Below are 20,897 nucleotides of genomic sequence, written 5' to 3'. Positions count from 1 at the left end.
TTTTTTCTGTTCAGATTGCTACCCTGAGACTCAGATGCTCTGTAAATTATAACCTTGCATATGTTTGGTTTGAATTTGGTATGAATTCTGCATGGTTTGGTTTTACAGGTTACAAAACTGGATCTTTGCAAAACAGATAAAAACCTGATTAGATATAAATAATCTAAGTACAGGGAAACACAACTCATGAAATGACAAGCACAAAAATAATATGATTTAGAAAATTGACCACCTATTTTCCATTCTCCTATGTGCAGGAGGAAAAAATAAATGCCAGGTACCAGATAAAAAGGAAGAATCTTCAAACACTCTCTCTCCCCTTTTAACAGGCTTCATCCCCATGACCCTTTGGGACACTGCAGACAAAGAATGCCAATAAAAGAATCAGATTGCTCACTGGAGCGAGTTACTGCAACTCCAATGACAATATACATGTAGTTTGATTATGTTTATTTAAAAAACAAACAAAAAAAGAAGAGTGTACTCAGATTTGCATTTGCATTCAAGTAGGGATATTGAATTTTTACAGAGAAATTGTGAAACATTTTAAGTGTCATAGGATCAGTCTCCCAAAGAAATATTCATTATCACTTGGTTCTGTCCAAGAAGCAAAATTTATCGTGTTTTGAAATTGATTGTATTTAAGAGAGAAGTTTTGTCTGTTGGAAAAATGGATTGTCTAATCAATGTGGAATAAAGGGGGAAGATGTGCCAAGACCTCCAGAGTTGTTTGTGAACTTGATGAGGTCTCTAGGTGGCATATGCCCATGGGGAACATCTGATTGGTAAATCATGATTAATTTTTAGGGTTCTGTTTTTAAGTTAGATACTGGAGGCTGTATAGATATCTCAAAGAGTCTAAAATGTTACTAAATGGGTTAACAGTAGGAGGTTTTAAGTAGTGCATGGATACAGCCACAAATATTCTGTTAAAGGTGATGGGTTGCATGTGACTCCATCTTAGGGCATTGTTGTTCCTGTTACCTTTTCTTTTGTGTAGATAAAAGTCTCAGCCAAGTTACATCTCTTCTAAATAAAAGTACTACAGAAATGACAATTCTTGATCTCAAGAACTGAGTTTTAATGTTTTCATTAATGTCCAAGTGAGATCCATCTTTGCACCAATTTATTTACTGTTGCACCCAATACAAAATTTTTTTTCAACTCCCTCAAGCCTTCTTTCTCATAGATAATTTAGGTAGACCTCCTGTCCTGATTACAGAGTTCAGTTACCCTTTTTCTAGTTGCGTGTCCTGAAAGTTCAGGCAACTTTTTTTCCAGGCGCTGTAGTCCTATGTTTTTCCTGCTAGTATTGCACTCAGAACCAACTTCTTCTAGTGAACCTCAGTTCACTTTGTATAGTCTTGAGATGGGAAGAGCATAGCAACATTACATCTCTTCTTTTTAGTGTTTTTCTGGTAGGAAGAGACAGAATGTTGTGATGTTCTGGGTCCAGGCTTGTCTGAATGGCTGAAAGGAAAGAGGAGCCTTCCTGTACACCCTAAAGCCCCTAGAAAAAAATAATCCCCATGTAGCTTTTCATCCTTTTTGACCCAAGTTGACCATTTTCTCTTGTTTCTGATACTTCTATACATGTAAAATCTGACAGTGCCATTCCACAAAAGAAGGCTTACCCAGTCCTCCATGTCTTAGGTTTATAAAAGCTATAGACCACAACTGTTACACAGCTTCATTCTGTAATTGTTGGTGTTTTCATTAAAAAAAAGTCTACCGCTAGTAGAAATGTTTACCTACTTTTTTTCATTTATTCTAAAGTAATTCAAGTCAACTGTGCAAAAGTAACAAGCTGCAAAATTTTTTTCCCTACACGCAAGATACTGGGAGATTTTTCCTGTAAAATCTGAGTATTTTTATGTGATTTATGCCTTCTACTATCTCTTAAAATACCAAATCATTAAGGTATTCTGTGAGCTGCGTATGCCTACAAAAGTAAGCATGTGAGAGGGTCAGTTGACTTTAGTGGCAATATACTATATTGTGTCTTTGTTTTGCTGTCTGTGAAGTGGATATAAAGTTTACCCATCCTCCCCATAATGTGATTTTAATCTAAAAATATTCTAATCTGTTTTGATGGAAGGAGTTGTGTGTGTCAGTTTGTTGTTTATTGCAGATATCGCAGCTGGTAGTAGCCTAGCCTCCAGATTCTGCTATACATCTTCAGCTGAAATTTTGATTGAATAAAACCTAAGTAAAGAATTTACACTTAATTTCTGTAAAACAATGTGATGTAGGATGAAGTTGTCAACGTTGGTTTAGCCTGTCTTTTAATGTAGATGGACAAATGCACATCACTGTCAGTCTATGCTCACTTTACTGCTTCTGACTGACCTCTCACTCAAATGCAGCATCTCAGCTGAATTACCAGAAGCTTTTTCTGGAATTATTCAACTCGTTCATTGCAATGTTAATATCTCAGCTGTCTGACCAGCTACTGCTGGTTTCTTTGTTTAGGGCAATGTTCTAGTGATTTCTTTTAAAAGAAAGAAAATCTTTCCCCATGTTCCTATTCATAGGTCATTCTGATTTACAGATGCCCCTCAAAAATGAGGATACAGAGTGTGGAAGGGGAACACTATTGGGAAGAAGGTGCACGCCAGGTTTAATAGTTCAAATATCAAGTCTTATGTTTCTCTCTTATGTTTAGACTATAATGGCTACAATGCAAACATACTATTATTTATTGAGGTCTGTTCATTTTCTTCTGGGTTTGGTTTTTTTTTAATAGGGAAATGTTTAACCTTAGGATTTGATACATATCTGGTTTTATATTATTTTTCTCAGGTCATGCACAGATTGTCCATCTCTTATTAGAAAGAAATAAGTTTGGAACTATCCCATCTGATAGTCAAGGTGCAACACCTCTACATTATGCAGCGCAGAGCAACTTTGCAGTAAGTAGCACATACCCTAAATGTGAAGTAAATATATTTTGCTGAAATATTTATAATGTAACAAAGTGTTTGAGTTGTTTTTAAAAGCGTATAAACACAGTGTTGTCTGCACAGGTTTAATTCAGAGTTTTCCTATGTTATGTGATATAAATGTGGTTAATTTCAAACTGTTAAAAACAGATTTTAAAAAACTAAATTGCTGTACAAAGAAAGGCCCTTTGATCTGTATGTTTGCATCAGAACACACAATAGTGATTCAGGTACTTCAATAGAAAGCAGAATGGCACCTACTATTTTACAGTGCTTTCACTTTTTAAGGCTCATTATAGCAAAATCTAAGCAGTTATAAGGTATCTAAAGATCACCTGTATGAGTATTTGCACAGCTGCTTCAGTACCAGTCAAACCAGTCTTTGCCTTCAAGAAGGTGATTAACTTATGAATATTTGCTATTATGAATGAGCCATTGTCTCATAAAGCATGGCTAAAGAGTGAGTACCTTTTGTCACAATTCTCCATGAGCACTATATTTTTAAAGGGTTTCTAAGTTTTTAATATTTTTAAAATATTTTTTAAATTCAGACAACAAAGAAAATTGGTTTCTCAGAGAGCCTAATTCTTATATTTTGGTAGAATAGGTAATTTTTTTCCAGAGCAAGATCACATACGGTAGAACTAAGTATAGAACCCAGCAGTTTAATGATTGCTGGTCATAGATGTTATAATAGAAGTAGTTCTCAAGCACTGGAACTTAAGAAAGCTTTTTTCATGCTCCTGTCTCATAGTTGAATTACGCCATGCATAGTAAGCTGAGAGCTCCCATCTAAGTTTTATTCAGTTGTATTATGCATAACCTCCCTTTACAAAAAGGGTTATTTAGTGCCTAATTCATGTAGTTGTGTAGCGCATATTGCAGCATTTTCTTACAGGGATACTAATTTGAGTCTTTCTTGCCTACCCACATGTTAATTTTCATAAAACAAGTAAAATTTTAATGCCCTTGAGAACCATTCAAGTTAAGAAATCCAGAAGTACTATTGAAAGAGGGAACTGACCAACGTATATTAATACCACAGCTGTCACCTTCTGTTTCCTTGTGAGAGTGAATTTTGGGGTTTTGGTGAGGTTTTTTGGAGGTGGTCTTAGTAAGACCGCACAGATATTTTTTTAATTCAGACTTTCATTGGAGCATATCTCTGTGTATAATTTACAACTTTTTAGAGAATTTTTTATTGATGCTGATTACTGTCCATTATGTGGTATGTACAATTTGGGTCTGACTCACACGCCTAAAATATTTATGTTGTAAAAGCCTTTCTTTCTAGTTTCAGTCAGACTCATGGGAGAGACAGAATGTTTTTATTTACAATCTGGTAATTATTTCCACATGCTTTTATCTTTTTTTTTCTTCTCTGTATTGATACATTCCTAAAAAATGATTTTTCATACTGGCTTTCTTTCTCTGGGCTTGGTTTAGTTGTATGAAACATCTTCATTATGTTGCTGCCTTTTGATCCCACCAGCCAGCCAAATCATGATATTGTTTAGGTTTTTATGGGGAAATAGAGTAGGTGATGGAATCAGACATTCTTTTGTAATCTTGTGTACTTACAATGAATGTACTGTTTCCCATCTTACATGAAGAATCAAACAGGAGAGTCTCATTCAGATCTGCTGATTCTCATTCAGAGCCTCGTTTAGCTGGTGATGTATCCAAGAGCCCCTGTTTGTGCATGCCTAAATTATGTCTGGAGCTTCTCTCTTTTTTACCACTCTGGTTGTTTCTGAGCACCACTGTTTACTTTTTTTCTCGATTACATACAAATCCTTGAGTAATTCCCACCGCTGCATTCCATATACATAGTCAAACAACTGAGTGGAGACACATCCATGTTTGTTTTGGCAGTAGCACCTATATATTTATGATTTGAGAGCCATGTTGTGGTTCTGTTCAGTCTGCCCACGTTTGGATAGGCGTGGTATGTTTCTGAGTTAAAATGCGATGTTTCTTAGTCCCTAACAAGAAGAAGAAAGTTTGTTCTTTTGTGTTTATTATAAATATTTGCATTGCTTTCAGTTTTACTTAACTCAGTATCTTGTTCTTTGCTCTGTTTTTCTGCGGGTTACTTAGTCTAATATGACATTTTTGTTTTTTAAAGACTGAAGAGACTTAGCTGGCACTTAATTTACATAAAGAATTTGTTCTCTAAGACTAACTTATCCCCGCTTATTATAGAAGGAAAAGTTCTAGAAGAAGAGAAGTTACCTAATATAACCACCCAAATAGGTTGCCTGAAATTTAGATGGCTTATGTATCCCATAGAAGGCCCAAATAAACATCCTTTTTAAATTTTTGAACTTCATGTGTGAAGGCAGATGCTCTATTAGTATTGATTTTAGTATGCAGAATGCAGGACTAAATATATATTATTTTTTCTGAAAATTTTCAGAGATGTCCAAGACAATGTACTTCCCTTTCACATACTTATATAGATTGAACTAGTAAATGAAATGTGGATACCCCTGTCTTATTTTTGAATATTCAAAAATAATATTTAGTATTTTTCAGAGTTTGTTGATAGCACAGAATGAAATGATCCAGGTTTACTTCTGTCCTTTACTGTTGTTTTTCAGCTTTGTTGTTTTTTATTTTGGTTTTTTCCACTATTTTTTAATAGAGATAAAATACATGTGACTATTCATGACAAAATACATGTAAAATTAAACTGATAGATACTTCTGTTTTCTGATTGCTTAACCATCCTGTTCTAATTTAATTCCATTTTGTTTTCAAGTTGTGATAACTTCATTTTGAAAAATAACTTACAGTACTATTGGATTTCTTCCACTTTTTCCCATTAAAAACTCTAGAAGAAAAGAGTGGTTGAAAGAAACATTGCTTTGCTAAAACTTAATGGAAAAATAAAATTACTTATTTATGTTTGTAGGATGTGGGCCTTAGTATTGAAAAGGTCCAGCCTTCATACTGCTTTTCACTTTGCAGGATTTCAAGCAGTGCAGAGTACTGGTAGGGTGCTGAGTTGCTGGCCTAATGAGTAGCCGTTTGTGTCTGAGGTGTAGTGGTGGTCAGTGTGAGTACACAAAGCTATAAACACATGCTGGTTTGTGTGGAAGGCTTAATGCTTCCATTCCTCATTATTTCTGGCTGGAACTTTTTACAATAAACTGATAGTTCAGATATGGACCCAAATTCACGAAGCTGTTAGGATCTTAGGTCACATTAACATAAGATAAATGAGAAATTTCCTATTTCTTTAGAGGGATGAAATAATAAGTAGTAGTTAGAAAAAATCCAAACTAATCAATAGGACTTAGGCATTTAAACACCTTTGTGATTATAAGCATTTGATTCCTTATAACCAAGGAATTCTCATCCTACCCAGAGCAGTGATAGAGCTATTTTGGGGCCACACGCGGGAAAGGATAGAATAGTGTTAATACTAAAACATAAAAATAAAATAAAATAATGAAACGCACTTTTTTCAGTTTTTATTGGCTAGTCTATCAGTGGCTCTTGAGAGATGTTTACCAGCTGTTAAATACACAGCCTTTGTAAGGCATTAGATAGAAAAGGGAATATCTTCCCTAATTCTTTTTCTAGCAATCGTGATTTCCTCTCCCTTCCTTTCCTGTGTGGCTTATTAAGAATTCAGCAGCAGGTTAAACAAGTGGTCTTGTTTGCTGAAAGCTTAACCCAAACACAGCATTTGAAGAAATAATTCTTTTTGCTTTGATTTAAATAGAGATTTTAGTGTAACAGTTACAGTGGAAAGCCTGGACTCAGGTGTAAAGGTGTTTTGATTTATAATATTTCCGTAATTGGTAACCTGTTGATATTATTAAATATTAGGAAATACGTCTATATTGCCCCAAAAGTCCTTTTTTTTTTTTTTTTTTGAATAGTCAAATTATTAGAGTTTGGCAAACTAAAATATTTGCATGTGCAGTCATATTTAGAGTCGGAGAAAAAAAATATGTCAGGAGAATATTTTTGAAGGAACATTATTTTAGTATCATAGTAATACAGTAATGTTTTGATAAGCCGATAATATTTTTCACATTGCTTTTTTCACAGTGACTGCAGTGTCTTTTACTTCCTTATGATGAACACATGATGTTTGACACTAAAAAGAAAGAAGTATGAAATAAATGACAGTGTTAAACTCATAGTTGAGGATGCACTATGAACATTGACAAGGAAAAGGGCATGGCAGAAAATACAGTGCTCCTGTTGAGCTATTACTCTATATAGATATAAAAAGGAGAAATGAAGCTTTGATTTGCTTCATAAACAGCTAAATGAGACATAATAGTTTCTTGTTGTTACTGATTCCTTTTAATGTTAATTTCAATAGTATGTCTTTTCAGGAAACAGTGGAAGTATTTTTGAAACATCCTTCTGTAAAAGATGACTCAGATCTTGAGGGAAGAACATCCTTCATGTGGGCAGCTGGCAAAGGCAGTGATGATGTCATTAGGACTATGCTGACTTTAAAATTGGATATTGATATCAATATGACAGACAAATACGCTGGCACAGGTAAGATGCTTTACAGTAAAGAGCCACTGGATGTTTCCAGTTAGTGTGATTTCCACCAAATAAAAAACATTGTTAGAAGCTATATTAATCTGTTCCTGGATGTGTACCTTAATCCTGAAAATATTTCTGCATTAGTTTAGTTATGTATGTGAGTCACTTCTTTGCCTTATTGTGGGAAAGAAATAAAACTTTTCTGCACAGATTGGACCAGTTCATTTGAAACATAGCAAGAAGAAGAAACGCACTGCTGTGCTGCTATATAGTTAGAGCTGTAATCATGGGAAAGGAAGAGCTGGTCTGTATTTTGAAGAATAAAATGAAATATAATTGCATAAAAAGTCTTCCCTGAAAACGCCTGTTAAAAAATTTGTCAGTAAATAAATACTTTGAAACAATACAGAGCAAACTAACCAGTGAAGTGGCTAAATTATCATCATGAAAATCGTAAGTACCATAGTTATTTGTAAAGATAGTGTAATAAAGATTAGAGCTATTGCAATTCTGTTGTCCAAACAAGAGGTTAAACTTGATATCCCCCAGGTTTATCATCCCATTATCTGCCCAAAGCAAAAGATAAGTATGCAACACAGTGTTTCAGAATTCAAGCATGCAAGTCATGAAATTTGAAGTTTCCTATAGCAACTATGAATTTATCTCCTTTAATGAAAAATTATAACAATTTGTGGTAGAAATATTGTATCTATGTAGTACTTTCAACAAAAATAGAATAATAGTTCTGACAGAGAGACAGGTGTTGAAGGGTATATGTATTCAACAGTGTTGGAAATACAGGTAATAGTGGAGCTGTATAGTGTGCTGATGACATCCAATTAAAAAAAGAGGAGAATGTGGATATATTGGGCGTAAATTGGAGGGGTTTGGTAGCAGGGGGCTGCAGGGGTAAGCTGTGTGGGAGGAGGTTGGGAACTACCCTGTGCCAGTCACAGCCAGGTCACAAATTTAGAAGTTAAGTGCAAAAATGTGGTAAAATGATAGCCAAACTGATAGAGCACACACCTGTGAATAATACAGTAGAGGGCATTTCTCCTGAAAAGAAAACTGTGTTATTTTAAACACACAAGAATGTATATTAATGTTTGTTTATATACATTTTAATATTTTTTTTTAAGTATACTCAACCATTATCTTTTGGCTGCACAGACACACAAACTAGCCTAAGCTGCATGCTTAGATTTAGGGAACTTGCAGTGTAGATCTATCCCAACAAAGAAACAAAGATATGTGTTTAACAGCTTTTCTCTTTTCAGATTACACTTTGAATAACATACAAATGGTAAATAAATGCAATGTCAGGGTTGCATGGTTCAGGATTTGAAAGATATCGTGTATGAATATTACTTTCATATAAAAAAATTGAAATTTTCTATTTCCTTTGGTGGTATGGTGGGTCTTTACACAAAAAGCCAAATACAGTTACCATAAAATTCTATTTAAATATCTAAATTCTTGCTTTCCTTACAAAAATCTGTCTTTCCAAGTTATGATAGTTGGTAATTTTGGACTTTAAGAAATAGTGCAGCAAATAACATCTCAGTCTTCGTGTTTGATGACTTTACAAACTACATACTCTACAATTTTACTCGTTTCATCTTTTGTCAGTCTCACCTATATTTGCTCCTTCCCCACAGTTCCCTTTTAAATACCTCACAGTATTTGTTTCAGACCTTAAGGTGCAGTAATGTTGTAGTCACTGTGCAAACCTCCTTACAAAGGGTTTTCTTCTTTGCAGACAGTAATCACACACTGTGTTTCTGAAATTACTCAGGTGTGGATTTCATGCTTGAATAATTCAGGTGGTTGGGTTTATTATCTTTCAGTCTTAAACCTTTCATAGCAGTGATGTGTAATCACCTTTTAATCTTGATTTTGTTGTAGGGCTTTTAATCCAAGGAAATGAATGGATTTTCCATTTACTTGAAATTGCCGTTGTGTAGAACACACTAATAGTCTTAAAGTGGGGAACTATGCCGTTCGTCGCTTGCTGTCGAGCAATCTGAACCATTGTGCAATCATGTGCAGTAGCATGGGCTTTATTATAGTGAGCTGTAAAATTAAAAGGAAGCCCACCAGAAAATCACTCTCTGATTTCAGACGTAGGTTTTTTTCCAAAGGTTCTTAATCATTCCCAAGTTTTGGTGAGGGAAAAGTAGCGTTGTATTCTGACGGGAAACTATGCACTAATAGAAAATAGCGTACATGCCACTGTGCCTGGGATACAGTTGCTGAGGAGAGTTCGAGGTTGTGTTTTTCTGACTTTTGTGTGCCGACTCAGTTAAGCTCAGTTATAATGTTGCATTAACGCAGCCTTTTGCATTTACTTAAAAAGAGCAAGCTCTCCATTCAGCTTTGCTAGAACATCCAGACTCTCCGTATTGTGTAGGAGAATGACACCAAGGGAAAGGAATTTCCCTCTTCTCAGAGATCAGCGCTGCAGGAGCATTACAGGGGCAGCTTTATAGCTCTGCCGTCACTCCGTACAATGGAGAGGGCTCTGTCTGTCGGCTGAACAAAGGGCCTATTGTGACCAGCTGGCCGAAGAATCTCTTCAGTCACCGTGACTCCATCACAGAAAATTTGGCTTACAAGAAAATATTGAGCACAAAGTGCGAAACAAGATGCCTGCGTCAGAATGAGTGATAGGGGGGCAGAACCGGCCAAGCTGACACAGCAGCTCTTTTTCTATTGTATTGTTATACACACCCCATGTGTCATCCGATGGAGTGGTTTACTGCCTTTGGTTTCATAAAAAATGCAGTACAAAAACCAGAACCTAGAGTTTACTGTGAGGTCAGACCATGAAAACCAGGCTCGTCCAAATATACGAAGCGGCAGGGATCTGATTCTTGTCAAACTGCTACTGATAGCCACCCACTCGCATAGCTACTGCATATCTTACTGCTTACAGATATTTTTCATGAGTGCGATGAGTGCCCCTGTGCTTTTTAGCTGCAACAGTTAAGCATCAGTGTCATCTTAAAGGCATGATTTCAATTACTAAGGCAGCACTTCTCATACTGTCTCTGGCTGTGACCCCAGTTCTTGTAGGAAGTGCCTCATTTGTCTGTATCACAATTCCAGTTACTATCACTAATTTTGAGAATGTGTGTTTTAAGGCAACACACTTCAGCTGGATTTGATTCACGAACAGTATGAACAACCTGTGCGTTTTAGTAGTGCCTGTGTAACGGGTTATGCTGGGTTACTGTTTCATAAGCTGTGTGAAGCTGGTACCAGTGGTAAACAGTAGAAGGCAAATACAAAAAGCCTGACTGTTTTGATATTCTGGCTATGGTTCAAGAAGCAATTCCTTCTAACGTCGGCCTTCGTGGTGTGCCTTTCTGTATAATGCCTCTCTGCTGGATCCTGACCCTGCCTTTTTAACTTTAAACAAGTAGAGACACATAGGTAGTGTTTACAGCCCCACATTTCACTTGCTTGAGCAGACTGAATTCCCACCAAGGATGAATATTTGTGAAATTTCATGGGGAAATATGAATTAACTTTACTAAATGCACATTTATGAATTGCAGTGTTTTGTATTTTCATTCTAAGTTATTTTGATTTTGTCATCTGTGAAATATTCTACAGGTAAGACAGTATGAGAATGTAGATTATCTGATTTGATTGCTGACTGTAGGAAATAATCCAAAGCATTTTGAAATCAAATTGTAAGTGAAATCACAAATATATGTGTCCTCCATTGGTTTGAAATCTCTCATTGCTGTGTGTAGTCCTCCTTTCCTTCAAAAAGAACTGTGAACTGGTCGGACTGGCATTTCAACATTTTCCTCAACTCCAGCTGACAGTCCCCACAGGATGCTGTGTTAGGCAATAGCAACTTCAGTTATAGGACACCACGTCTTCACCTCTGGGGTCTGAAGTATATGAAGTAGCTCTGTGTTATTTGTTGGTTTGGACTCAGTGAAGTCTGCAGACGTTCAAATATGAGAGGGCAAAGAAAACTATGGAAGAGTAGGAGTCTGCAGAATCAACTTGCATAGTTTTCATACAGCTGAACCTCATAAATTATAGGGATGAGACAGAAGGCAGTATCTGGTCTTTCCATCATCTTTTTCTTGAAGAAAACAGGGAGCTGCAGGTACTGTGCGAGATGTGGTGGCCTTGCTACATAATTGTAAAATTTTCTCCAAGTAATTCTGAAAAAAAAAAAAAAAGAGGGCAGGAACAGCTGGGTAGTTATCTGGAGCTAGTTTTAATTGAGACAGCTTTGCTTATTTGAGAGAAATAAGAAAGGTATTTTGGGGAAAACATTGAAGAAATAATGAAAGCTGTCTTTCACTGGCAGTGGGCAGTTTCATCTCCATTGGGGTGATGCCACAAAACAGAGGCAGAAGTAGGTCATGTTATGTTCTCTTAATCAGAAGCTGCTAACCTTCCACAAATCATCAGTATAAGCCAATCTTGGTGGTGTTAAGGTTAAAATTCCTATTTGTACAAGTTAGAAACATGTTTCAGGGCTAACAGTTTTTCTGCTTATTGCTTGTATGGCAAGAAAGTGTGGTTAGTGATCACTTGTTATGATTCTTCAGCTTCTTGTGGTTGAAAAGCACCTTTTCTACCAAAATGGTTGAAATTAATTTCTATTTTGACTGTTCTGATTGTGAACCTCCAAAGCTCATGGTATTGTGATTTGTTTTTCCTACTACTTTATTCTTTTAGCGTTACACGCTGCTGCCCTTTCTGGCCATGTCAGCACAGTGAAATTGCTGTTGGAACATAACGCACAGGTAGATGCTTTGGATGTCATGAAACATACCCCGCTTTTCCGAGCCTGTGAGATGGGACACAAAGAAGTGATACAAACACTCATTAAAGGTCAGCTGTTACAAATTTGCAAACCTGTTCAGAGTTCTGGTGCTGCTTTCTGCGGGACTGGGAAATAAACAGCATAGCTGAGCAAGAGGTGGAGTAGAAAATTACTTCCCTAAAGCAGGTTTTGTCTGTAAGTACCCTTTGTGGAACAGTGCTAGTAAAGGTAAAAGATTATCAGAGTATTGTGCAAAATGGCTAGAAGAATTAAATATAGCACTTTCAGAATTGCAACAGTACGTTCCAGTCTCTCAAACCACCTCTTCCCCAGCAAGTCATTGTTTTTCTTTCTTCTTTTTTCTCCAGTAAATAAGACCAAATTAAGCTTTCTTCTTTTTTGTGAGAAAGCATTTTTAGGCTGCTTGGAAGATTTTTTGACTATTTGAATGAATCTTTATTTTTTAATGACAGTAGCTATCAAAAATCCTAAATCATTAATATTTTCCTCTGGTTGGTTTTTATAAGCAGTATTTTATTTGTAGACAGAAATAAGATTTAACAACATACACAGTTTTAGATAATTGTAAAAACTGCTGGAGTGGAAGAAGTATGGTGAAAGAACAGTGGTATCTTAGATGCAAAATTCTGTCGTTTTAGCTTCACAGAAAAGTTCTAAGTAGCTGGAAGCAGTCTCCCTCCTACTTGAGATACTATCGCATTTATGGACAGTTGAAGTATCAAGGCTAACAAGTTGCAAGTTTTCCGTCGACCAACTTTTGTTACTGAAAAGTGTGCTTCCCTGTGTGATCTGCTGGGCATATTTTTAACCTCCTGTTAAGCTCTTCCTCCCAGCCCCTATGCCATTTAGCTTTTGTACTTGCAAGAAACTTGGTTATCAGAATCTGAGTTATGTTTAATTAAATATTTTATGATATAGACAGTCATTGTTGCTGGTTGGTTCAAGTTTTTATATTTGTGGAGTTTTATTTTTGTACAGATTTTTTACATCTTACAAGAGCACATAGAGAAATTAATTATCTGCATCAGAGTCTTAGCATGCTTGAATTAAAAAAAATTGAGCTTTTTTTCAAAAGTGATTCTTACACTGTGAATATTTTATCTTGTCTGCTGTAGAGATTTAAAAAGATATTTCATCTGAAGTCTAAATTTCGAAAGTGATTTTGATGTTAAGAAATAAAAGTTTCACTGAAAATTAATAGGCCTGAAACAAATAAAGGCTAGGTTTTTCAAGGGCATTTGACAAATCAGGAGATTCTAAAGCATCTGAGAGGATACTCAGAAGCTTGTAAAAAAGTTAGATGCCTGACCCTCACTGAAATTATTTCATTCCAAATTAATTTTGATTTAGGTTTTAGGATTTGAGTAATGAAGTTACTTTCAGAAATATTTATCTGAATTGTCAGTTTACTAAATAAGTTCTAGTTGAACATAAACCTATCCTTTTTTTTTCTTTTCATTCAAGAGTATTTTCTTTTTATGTTCAAAAATGTATTTGTTGTTACAGGAGGAGCAAGAGTAGATTTGGTTGACCAAGATGGCCATTCGCCCCTTCACTGGGCAGCCCTGGGAGGAAATGCTGATGTGTGCCAAATCTTGATAGAAAATAAAATCAACCCTAATGTGCAGGATTATGCAGGTAGAACACCTCTGCAGTGTGCTGCTTATGGAGGTTACATTAACTGCATGGTAGTGTTACTGGAAAACAACGCAGATCCAAATATTCAGGATAAAGAGGTATGTTGTTCTTCACTGGGCTATTTAATTAACTTCAGAATAACCATAAATCAAAACATTTTCCTTTTCTTCCAAGGTCATTCTCTTTTCTGGGACATAGAAGCATCTTTGCTGCTGCTTATCATGAAAGGAAATGCATCATAATTTTTCCTATGGCTTCACTTCTAAACTCTGAAAGTGAAAAATGAAAAGTAATATTTTAATATGCAGCATAAATGGATTCATATTTTTCTGTATCACTTTTGACTTTTCCTTGTCAAACTGTGATCTTATGAGGAGTCATATTAGTAATCTGATTTCTTAACATCTATCATTCCTTATTAACAGCTGACATGGGAATGTGATTTTGTAGTCTGTAATATGTTTCTTCAGCATAGAGATAGAGCAGGTAAGATATTGCAAGTGAGATTGCACAAGAACTGCTTCAATTACTTATCCACAGAAGTATCCACATACGTATCACTCTTCCAGGTGAAAAAAAAGAACACTGATTAGTTTATATGTTCCTTTGTACCATTATTCAAGCAGTAAGTGAAATTAGGAGCCAGAATAATTGTGCAACATATAACAGATTTCTTTGTTATATGACATAATTTCTCAGAATTTGGTAGAACTTCATCAGTCAAAAGAATTTCACCCGATTTGTTAAACTTTTCTGTAACTATTCATTGTAAGGCATGGATAATTCCAGGTAATAGAAAAATGGTTTTTATTATGGGCTCTACAGAGCATGCTGGGGAGATTTTCCAACCTGCTACCAGCTCTGCATAGCATCAGCTTGAGTACAGTTGAATACATCAGCTCCACCTATTTCCCAGAGACACTGCAGCATGCTCTTCAGTCCTTGGGGTTCAGGGTGTCGTTTGCTAGCACTTAACTCAGAATGTCTTCATGTTTTTCTGTGGTACCCAGCCTTCTAGGTATTTCCTACATTTGGAGTTCAGAAAAGCAAGATGCAGACAGGAGGCATGGCCTGGAAGTGAAGTGAAATATCTATGTTTTGTTGATACTAACAGAGCTTGAGGTATTCGTATTGTGGTTCTGGGATTCCAGTCCCAAGAGTGGTCATATATGAGCTGGCTGTATAGAGTGGAGCTTGAGAGTTGGACTCCTACTTCATGTGAGAGAAACTAGACTTCTGAAATCAAGCTCGTTTTGGAGTCTTTCTTTGTTTGCCTGGGCTGATAAACTGCATCTGATTTCCTCAAACTGCATCTGATTTGAATTCTATAGTAATTCTTTCTGTCTTGTCACAGTGTTTTGGAGCAGCCTAGAAAACAGTCTGAACTACAAAGGTTGAGGAGAGCTGCTTCAGACCTGGGCGGCATAGCTGCAAAGAAACCAACTCTAGAGCTAGTCTCCTAATGCTGTTTTTCAGCTGCTTTAGGGTGAAAAAGCACTAGTGTTGTAATCTTGTTTTTAAAAAAAAAGGTTACTTCATTTTTAAGTGCTGTATTCTTTTATTTTAACAAGGAAGTTTATTTAGAAGAATTAGTTTGTCCTTCATGTCCAGAGAAGCATTGAATTACAGTATGATTTACGACTTTTATTGTGGCATGATAGAGTTTGGGGATAGTATTTATTTTTCTTCTGTTCTATTGTTTACAGGGAAGAACTGCTTTGCACTGGCTCTGTAACAATGGCTACCTTGATGCTATAAAGTTGCTGCTTGGTTTTGATGCTTTTCCTAATCATATGGAGAACAGCGAGGAGAGGTATTGCTTGTCTGAATGCATTATTTTGTAATTTAGCAAAAGTGCTACCTACTGATTTAAATGTCAAGTGTTCAGATATTGCCAGAGAATTATGATCTTGTATCTAAAAGGAGTGCTGTAATCTTGGGCTTCAGTGTAAGCAGCTTTTCTAATGTGAAAAATCTCTTCTTTAAGTAAGACATTGCAACTTCAACCAACTGTTTATACTTTTGAACTTTGAACTTACAGAGATTTTTGCAAGTATTTACTCATTCTAGTCTTGTTTGAAATACTGAAGATCTTCTTCATTTATGTGAAGTTGACAGTCGATATGTATGGACAAAGGATGAAAAGGCATTTCCGCTGCTGTTGGAGTAGACTGGAATTTTTCTTTTCTATTTGTTAGGAATACAGTGAGAAGAAAGAAAACGGGAGAAATGTAACATTATGTTCTAAAATAGTGACTACAAATTACCTGGTGGTTAACTGTATTCTAAAGGTCTAGTTTAAAAAAAAAAAATGCTCTTATAATCATAAAGAGACAGTGCATTTGCATCTCTTTTCTTTGTCTTTCATTGACATATAAATAATAGTTTTTTAAAAGTGATTTGGGTTGTGGAGTTTGAATTAGTCACCTGACAATGAAGATAATTACTATTAGCAGAAATTTCTAATGCCTTTTTTAGAGTAGATGACCTCCTCATAATTATAAATAAAATTATGATCAGTATGCCATATAAATTTGAATATTTCAACATTTTAAATAACTTAAGGACTTTGAAACCCCATATTTTAGTGCTAAATTTGAGACTTCCATACTTATCCCAGTTTTTAATTGCTTTCTTCCCCCATCATTTCTCTTTTGTTCTCTACTCTAAACCACTCAGATCTCTCTCCCTTTTCTGTTATTTTTTTATTGAGAAACACAAATGAAAGTATTAGTTCCTAATTAAGTAGTGCCAATGCTCTCTTTAGTAATTTTTGATAGAAAATTAAATAAACAGTTGTAATTAAATTACTCTTAATAAGTAAGATTAAAAGCCACTATTTTGTCAGAAAGGAGGCTGCTATTTTCCTTACTTTGTAGAAATGTACTAATGATGCTCAAATGTCAGGATAAGACCTTAGCTGTGGTTTTACTATAGTCGTTCAGTTAGTATCTATTTTTGGTTCCCTTCTGGCATTAATATATGTTCTTACATATAATCCTAGATTACTCAAAATATAACTAGCAGTATTCCAAATGTCAGCCCTTAGGCACTAGTCCATGTGCAGAACAAAACAGATTCTCAATATTTCTAGATGAATCAATCTTTAAATATAATTCTCCTAAAAATATATATGTTGTATATAAAAATTGCATAATTGCCTCTTAATAAACATCTACAAAACCTTGTTTTATTGTTAAGAGATTGGAAGTTTGGAAAGTTGAAAAATCAAGTCCAGTGTTGTAAGAGTGAGTAAAAATAACCTCATGGATATGGTTCATCTGTAATTGGATGAAATTGTTTTTTAATCAGTAACAATTTCACCAAATAGTAAATTTTTTTCCAATATACCTATAGAAAGAAGCTTCCCTTCTTCACTTTCTTAGAGCGCAGTATGAGATACCAGTTCAAAATTCAAACATAGTGGTTAAAACTAAATAGGTTTGTGAAAAGATGGAGCTGAGATTGCATCTAGGATTTTAAGCGGCCCACTTGCTTGCAGATATGTGATCAAGTGCTAGTCTGGAGGGTGGTAGGTTTGTTGTTCTTTGCAAATTTATTGTGTAATCCAACTTGATGTCCTGGGTGCATCCCGTGATGCCAGGCTAGCTGCTGCTTGACCAACTTCATGCTAAGTTATGTATAACAGCTGACGGCTGATGTCTTCTTTCTTTGTGTGTTTTCCTGGAATTCAGCTTGATTTAAAAGCTATCTGCTTTAGAGATAACCAGTGGAAAAGAAAATTTATAACAGCCTGTGAACTGACACAACAGAGTAATGGCTGGTTGTGAGGAGTGTATGTGAGCAGCCTTGAGTGGGTAGTGTCCAGTCGTACAAACCCCTATTCAGATTTGATTTGAGTGATTTTTTACTTTCAAAGGTAGCTCTAATGGAGTTAGAGAATCCACGTTTAAGAATATGGGTCTTCATGACTGGGATCCGTAATATAATACGTAGTCTTGGTACATGCATGCTAGTAGCATAAAGTTTACTTTAGTATCTTTTGTACCTGTTAATTAAAATATCAAAACTAGGTATACTTTAAAAATGCATTTTTCTGAAATGAGGTCCCTTCTGAAGTTCCCATTCCTGGGTTATCAAAAATCTATATCTCTTTAAATGCTATCAGCAACACACCTTGACATACAAATTTTCATGTTATGTCATTGCCTTTATTCCTGCAGACACTTCAGTTCAGATACTGTTAATCCTTCCATCAAATCATTGCTGCGTGGCAAGTCCAATTGTGCTTTCTGTCTGTTTTTCTTTGCTTACCAGCATTGCGTCCTAGCAAGTTACCATCAAGAAGAGCCCTAATTTTCACAATCGCATGCATTGACACTTGCCATTTGATAGTCTTGTATTATATGGTCTTGATTATGGTTTGTGACTGAATTTTCAGTCACTAAATGTCTTTGCCTAATGTTTCAGTGTTGGTGAGGGAGGTATGTAAATTTTCTTCCTGTGTTTACAATGGCAAATTTGGGAATTATTTTTAAAAGAGCTTAGGCATCTTTGACACTATTAAAAACCAAAGGCATTTAATATTTTTAGCACCTGTTTCCATTTGAAAACAGACTTAAGTCTTCCTAGTGCTTTAAAGAAAAATATTATCCCTTGATGCAGATGTAGTCCTGCTGCTTGGTCAGTCATACTGTCCTCAGTCATTGTTATAGAAGCTAAGCCAGATTTGACAGTAAATCTCTAGAACTTAAGTTCATATGGAAATAACACAAAAATGGTTTAACTTCCTTTTTAGTTAGATTATATTTCTATATGTGAACCTCAATAACACCTTTTTAAGATTGCTTGCCTAAAGCAGTTAATTATATGGATAAGGTTTGGAGGATTTTGATCCAACAGTTCATATAGCCTGCCCCCCCGCCCCCCTTATATTAGGAGACTAAAATAAGCCTTAAACATAGTCACGGTGTGTAGAATGAGTAAGACATGAAAATAATATTTTAAAAATTAGTAAAACAGCCTACTGAAAACAGTTTAATATGTCTTCATACTAGAAGTTGCCTTACTATGAAATGAGGATGAAGTAAACGCACATTATGATTAGAATTCTAGTTCGATGATAATTGTTGTGAGTTTGTTTTGTTTTGTTTTGTTTTGTTTTTAGATATACTCCACTTGATTATGCCTTGCTTGGTGAACACCATGAGGTGATTCAGTTCATGTTAGAACATGGGGCTCTCTCTATAGCTGCTATACAGGACATTGCTGCTTTCAAAATTCAGGCTATCTACAAAGGATACAAAGTTAGAAAGGCTTTTCAAGAGAGGAAGAATCTTTTAATGAAACATGAACAGCTGAGAAAAGATGCTGCTGCCAAGTAAGTGTGAGACTTGAAATCTACTCCAGCAAATAGACATTTGTCATAAGTTCGTATATATCAGTGTATGATTTTATCTGTTACTCATCATCATTTATTGGTCCTCTTAGTAAATTCATGAAACTGTAGGAAGCATATAATGGATTTTTTTTCCATACACCTATAGATGGAAATTATTTTCCATATAATCCTAAATTAAACAACAAGCTTTATATAATACGCAAGAACAAGGCAAAATACCAAAAGCTGAGAAACTAGCATGTTAGCATCCATGAATCTTTACCTGATATTCTGTATGATGATAAAAAGGCTTGGAAAACATTTATCACTCTAAGGTAACAGAAATAATTATTGACCTATCAAGTCTTTGATATCAGTTTTGAAAAGAAATTAATAAGTAGATGAAGAAAAAAAACAGGAAAAGGCTGGTTTAATAAGGTTTAACTTACTGTTTCACAGGGGAGGTTGTGCTTTCCTAGCAAACTGAATTCCTGGATTTTATTTGCAACTTCTGTCTTGGCAGTATCATTCTCTGCACTTACATTATCTGCTCTTGAATTTGAGAGTTACCATGAAGTCATTATATTAGATTATAGATAACTAACATATGCAATTCAAATAGTTATTTGTAAGATGTGTAGGTTCTGACAGAGTTTCTACCCTATTTAAATGACGTAATGGTAGAAAAGTGGTGAAATTCTAAAATCAGAAGGTACATAAATGGTCATAAAAATATTTTGCTTGCTTGGGCTTTATCCTTAAGATTCCTAATACAAAGAAGAACAAATTAGCAGCTGGTTTCTCTTGAAGAAATCTGATTCTGGAATGAAAAAACATAACAGTCTGAAAAGATTTCTGCATGATTTTGTAGTATTATTTCTGTAAAGAGACATCATTAGAATAAACACACAACACAATTATTGCACCTAGAGGTATTGTTGTTGCATCCGTGTATCATAGACAAAGGCAGCTGCACTCTGCTCTATTTCAAATTCAGTAGTTTGATGTTCTGCATAACTGGCCAGTCTGACCTTCATTGGGTTTGAACGCTATTACTATACTGTAATAATTGTTAATGCCCAATAAGAACCAAAGCTAGAAATATCAGATAACTAATCTCTTGCTCGCATCTTTAGATCCTAAAGTTGTAACTTGCAGCCCTCCTACTATTTGCCTTTTCTGCTGAAGTCAGTAGAAGTCAAACCCATGCATGGAGAAGCTGCCTTTGAAAATATCCTGAATATCTTATGTATTTCTTTTTAATTTGGAGAACTCTGCTTCTTGCTGTGTGGTCACAACTGACTTTACCAAATGAGGTAATTTTATTCCTTGTGATGACAGTCATTTTTAGAAGAATCTGTGATACCCCATCTAGAAGATAAAATGAAAAAGGATTGCCTCATGGAAATTTGGGGGTGTTTTTTTAGTTGTTTTCCTTTGTGAGTTTCTGATGTACTTTCCGAAACTTACTAAGCTGTTGTTGATTTGTTTGAAAACAATAGAAACAAAGTCTGTGTACCAAATACGATAAAAACAGAATTAAAATACAATTGGAGTGTACAAGCAAATCAAGTTGTCACATAACAAATTTTATTTAATTGCGGTTTTATGATCTGTAATAAACTGGAGGGGACAT

At 35.3% G+C, this 20,897-nt stretch overlaps 1 protein-coding gene across 8 annotated transcripts in view; it reads left to right on the top strand.

Annotated features, from left to right (window-relative positions):
* INVS (inversin) overlaps nt 1-20,897 on the top strand; it is a 103,984-nt gene that overhangs the window by 58,972 nt on the left and 24,115 nt on the right. For all 8 annotated transcript variants that reach the window (XM_075494219.1, XM_075494222.1, XM_075494224.1 and 5 more), the window contains 6 exons: nt 2,803-2,912; nt 7,301-7,472; nt 12,174-12,329; nt 13,789-14,018; nt 15,627-15,733; nt 19,049-19,261. In XM_075494219.1, coding sequence (XP_075350334.1) covers nt 2,803-2,912; nt 7,301-7,472; nt 12,174-12,329; nt 13,789-14,018; nt 15,627-15,733; nt 19,049-19,261 — 988 coding nt within the window. The remainder of the gene's footprint in view (nt 1-2,802; nt 2,913-7,300; nt 7,473-12,173; nt 12,330-13,788; nt 14,019-15,626; nt 15,734-19,048; nt 19,262-20,897) is intronic.

Source organism: Mycteria americana, chromosome 2 (genome assembly GCF_035582795.1).
Source record: "Mycteria americana isolate JAX WOST 10 ecotype Jacksonville Zoo and Gardens chromosome 2, USCA_MyAme_1.0, whole genome shotgun sequence".
NCBI classification, from domain to species: Eukaryota; Metazoa; Chordata; class Aves; order Ciconiiformes; family Ciconiidae; genus Mycteria; species Mycteria americana.
This window is presented reverse-complemented; position numbering and strand designations above follow the sequence as displayed.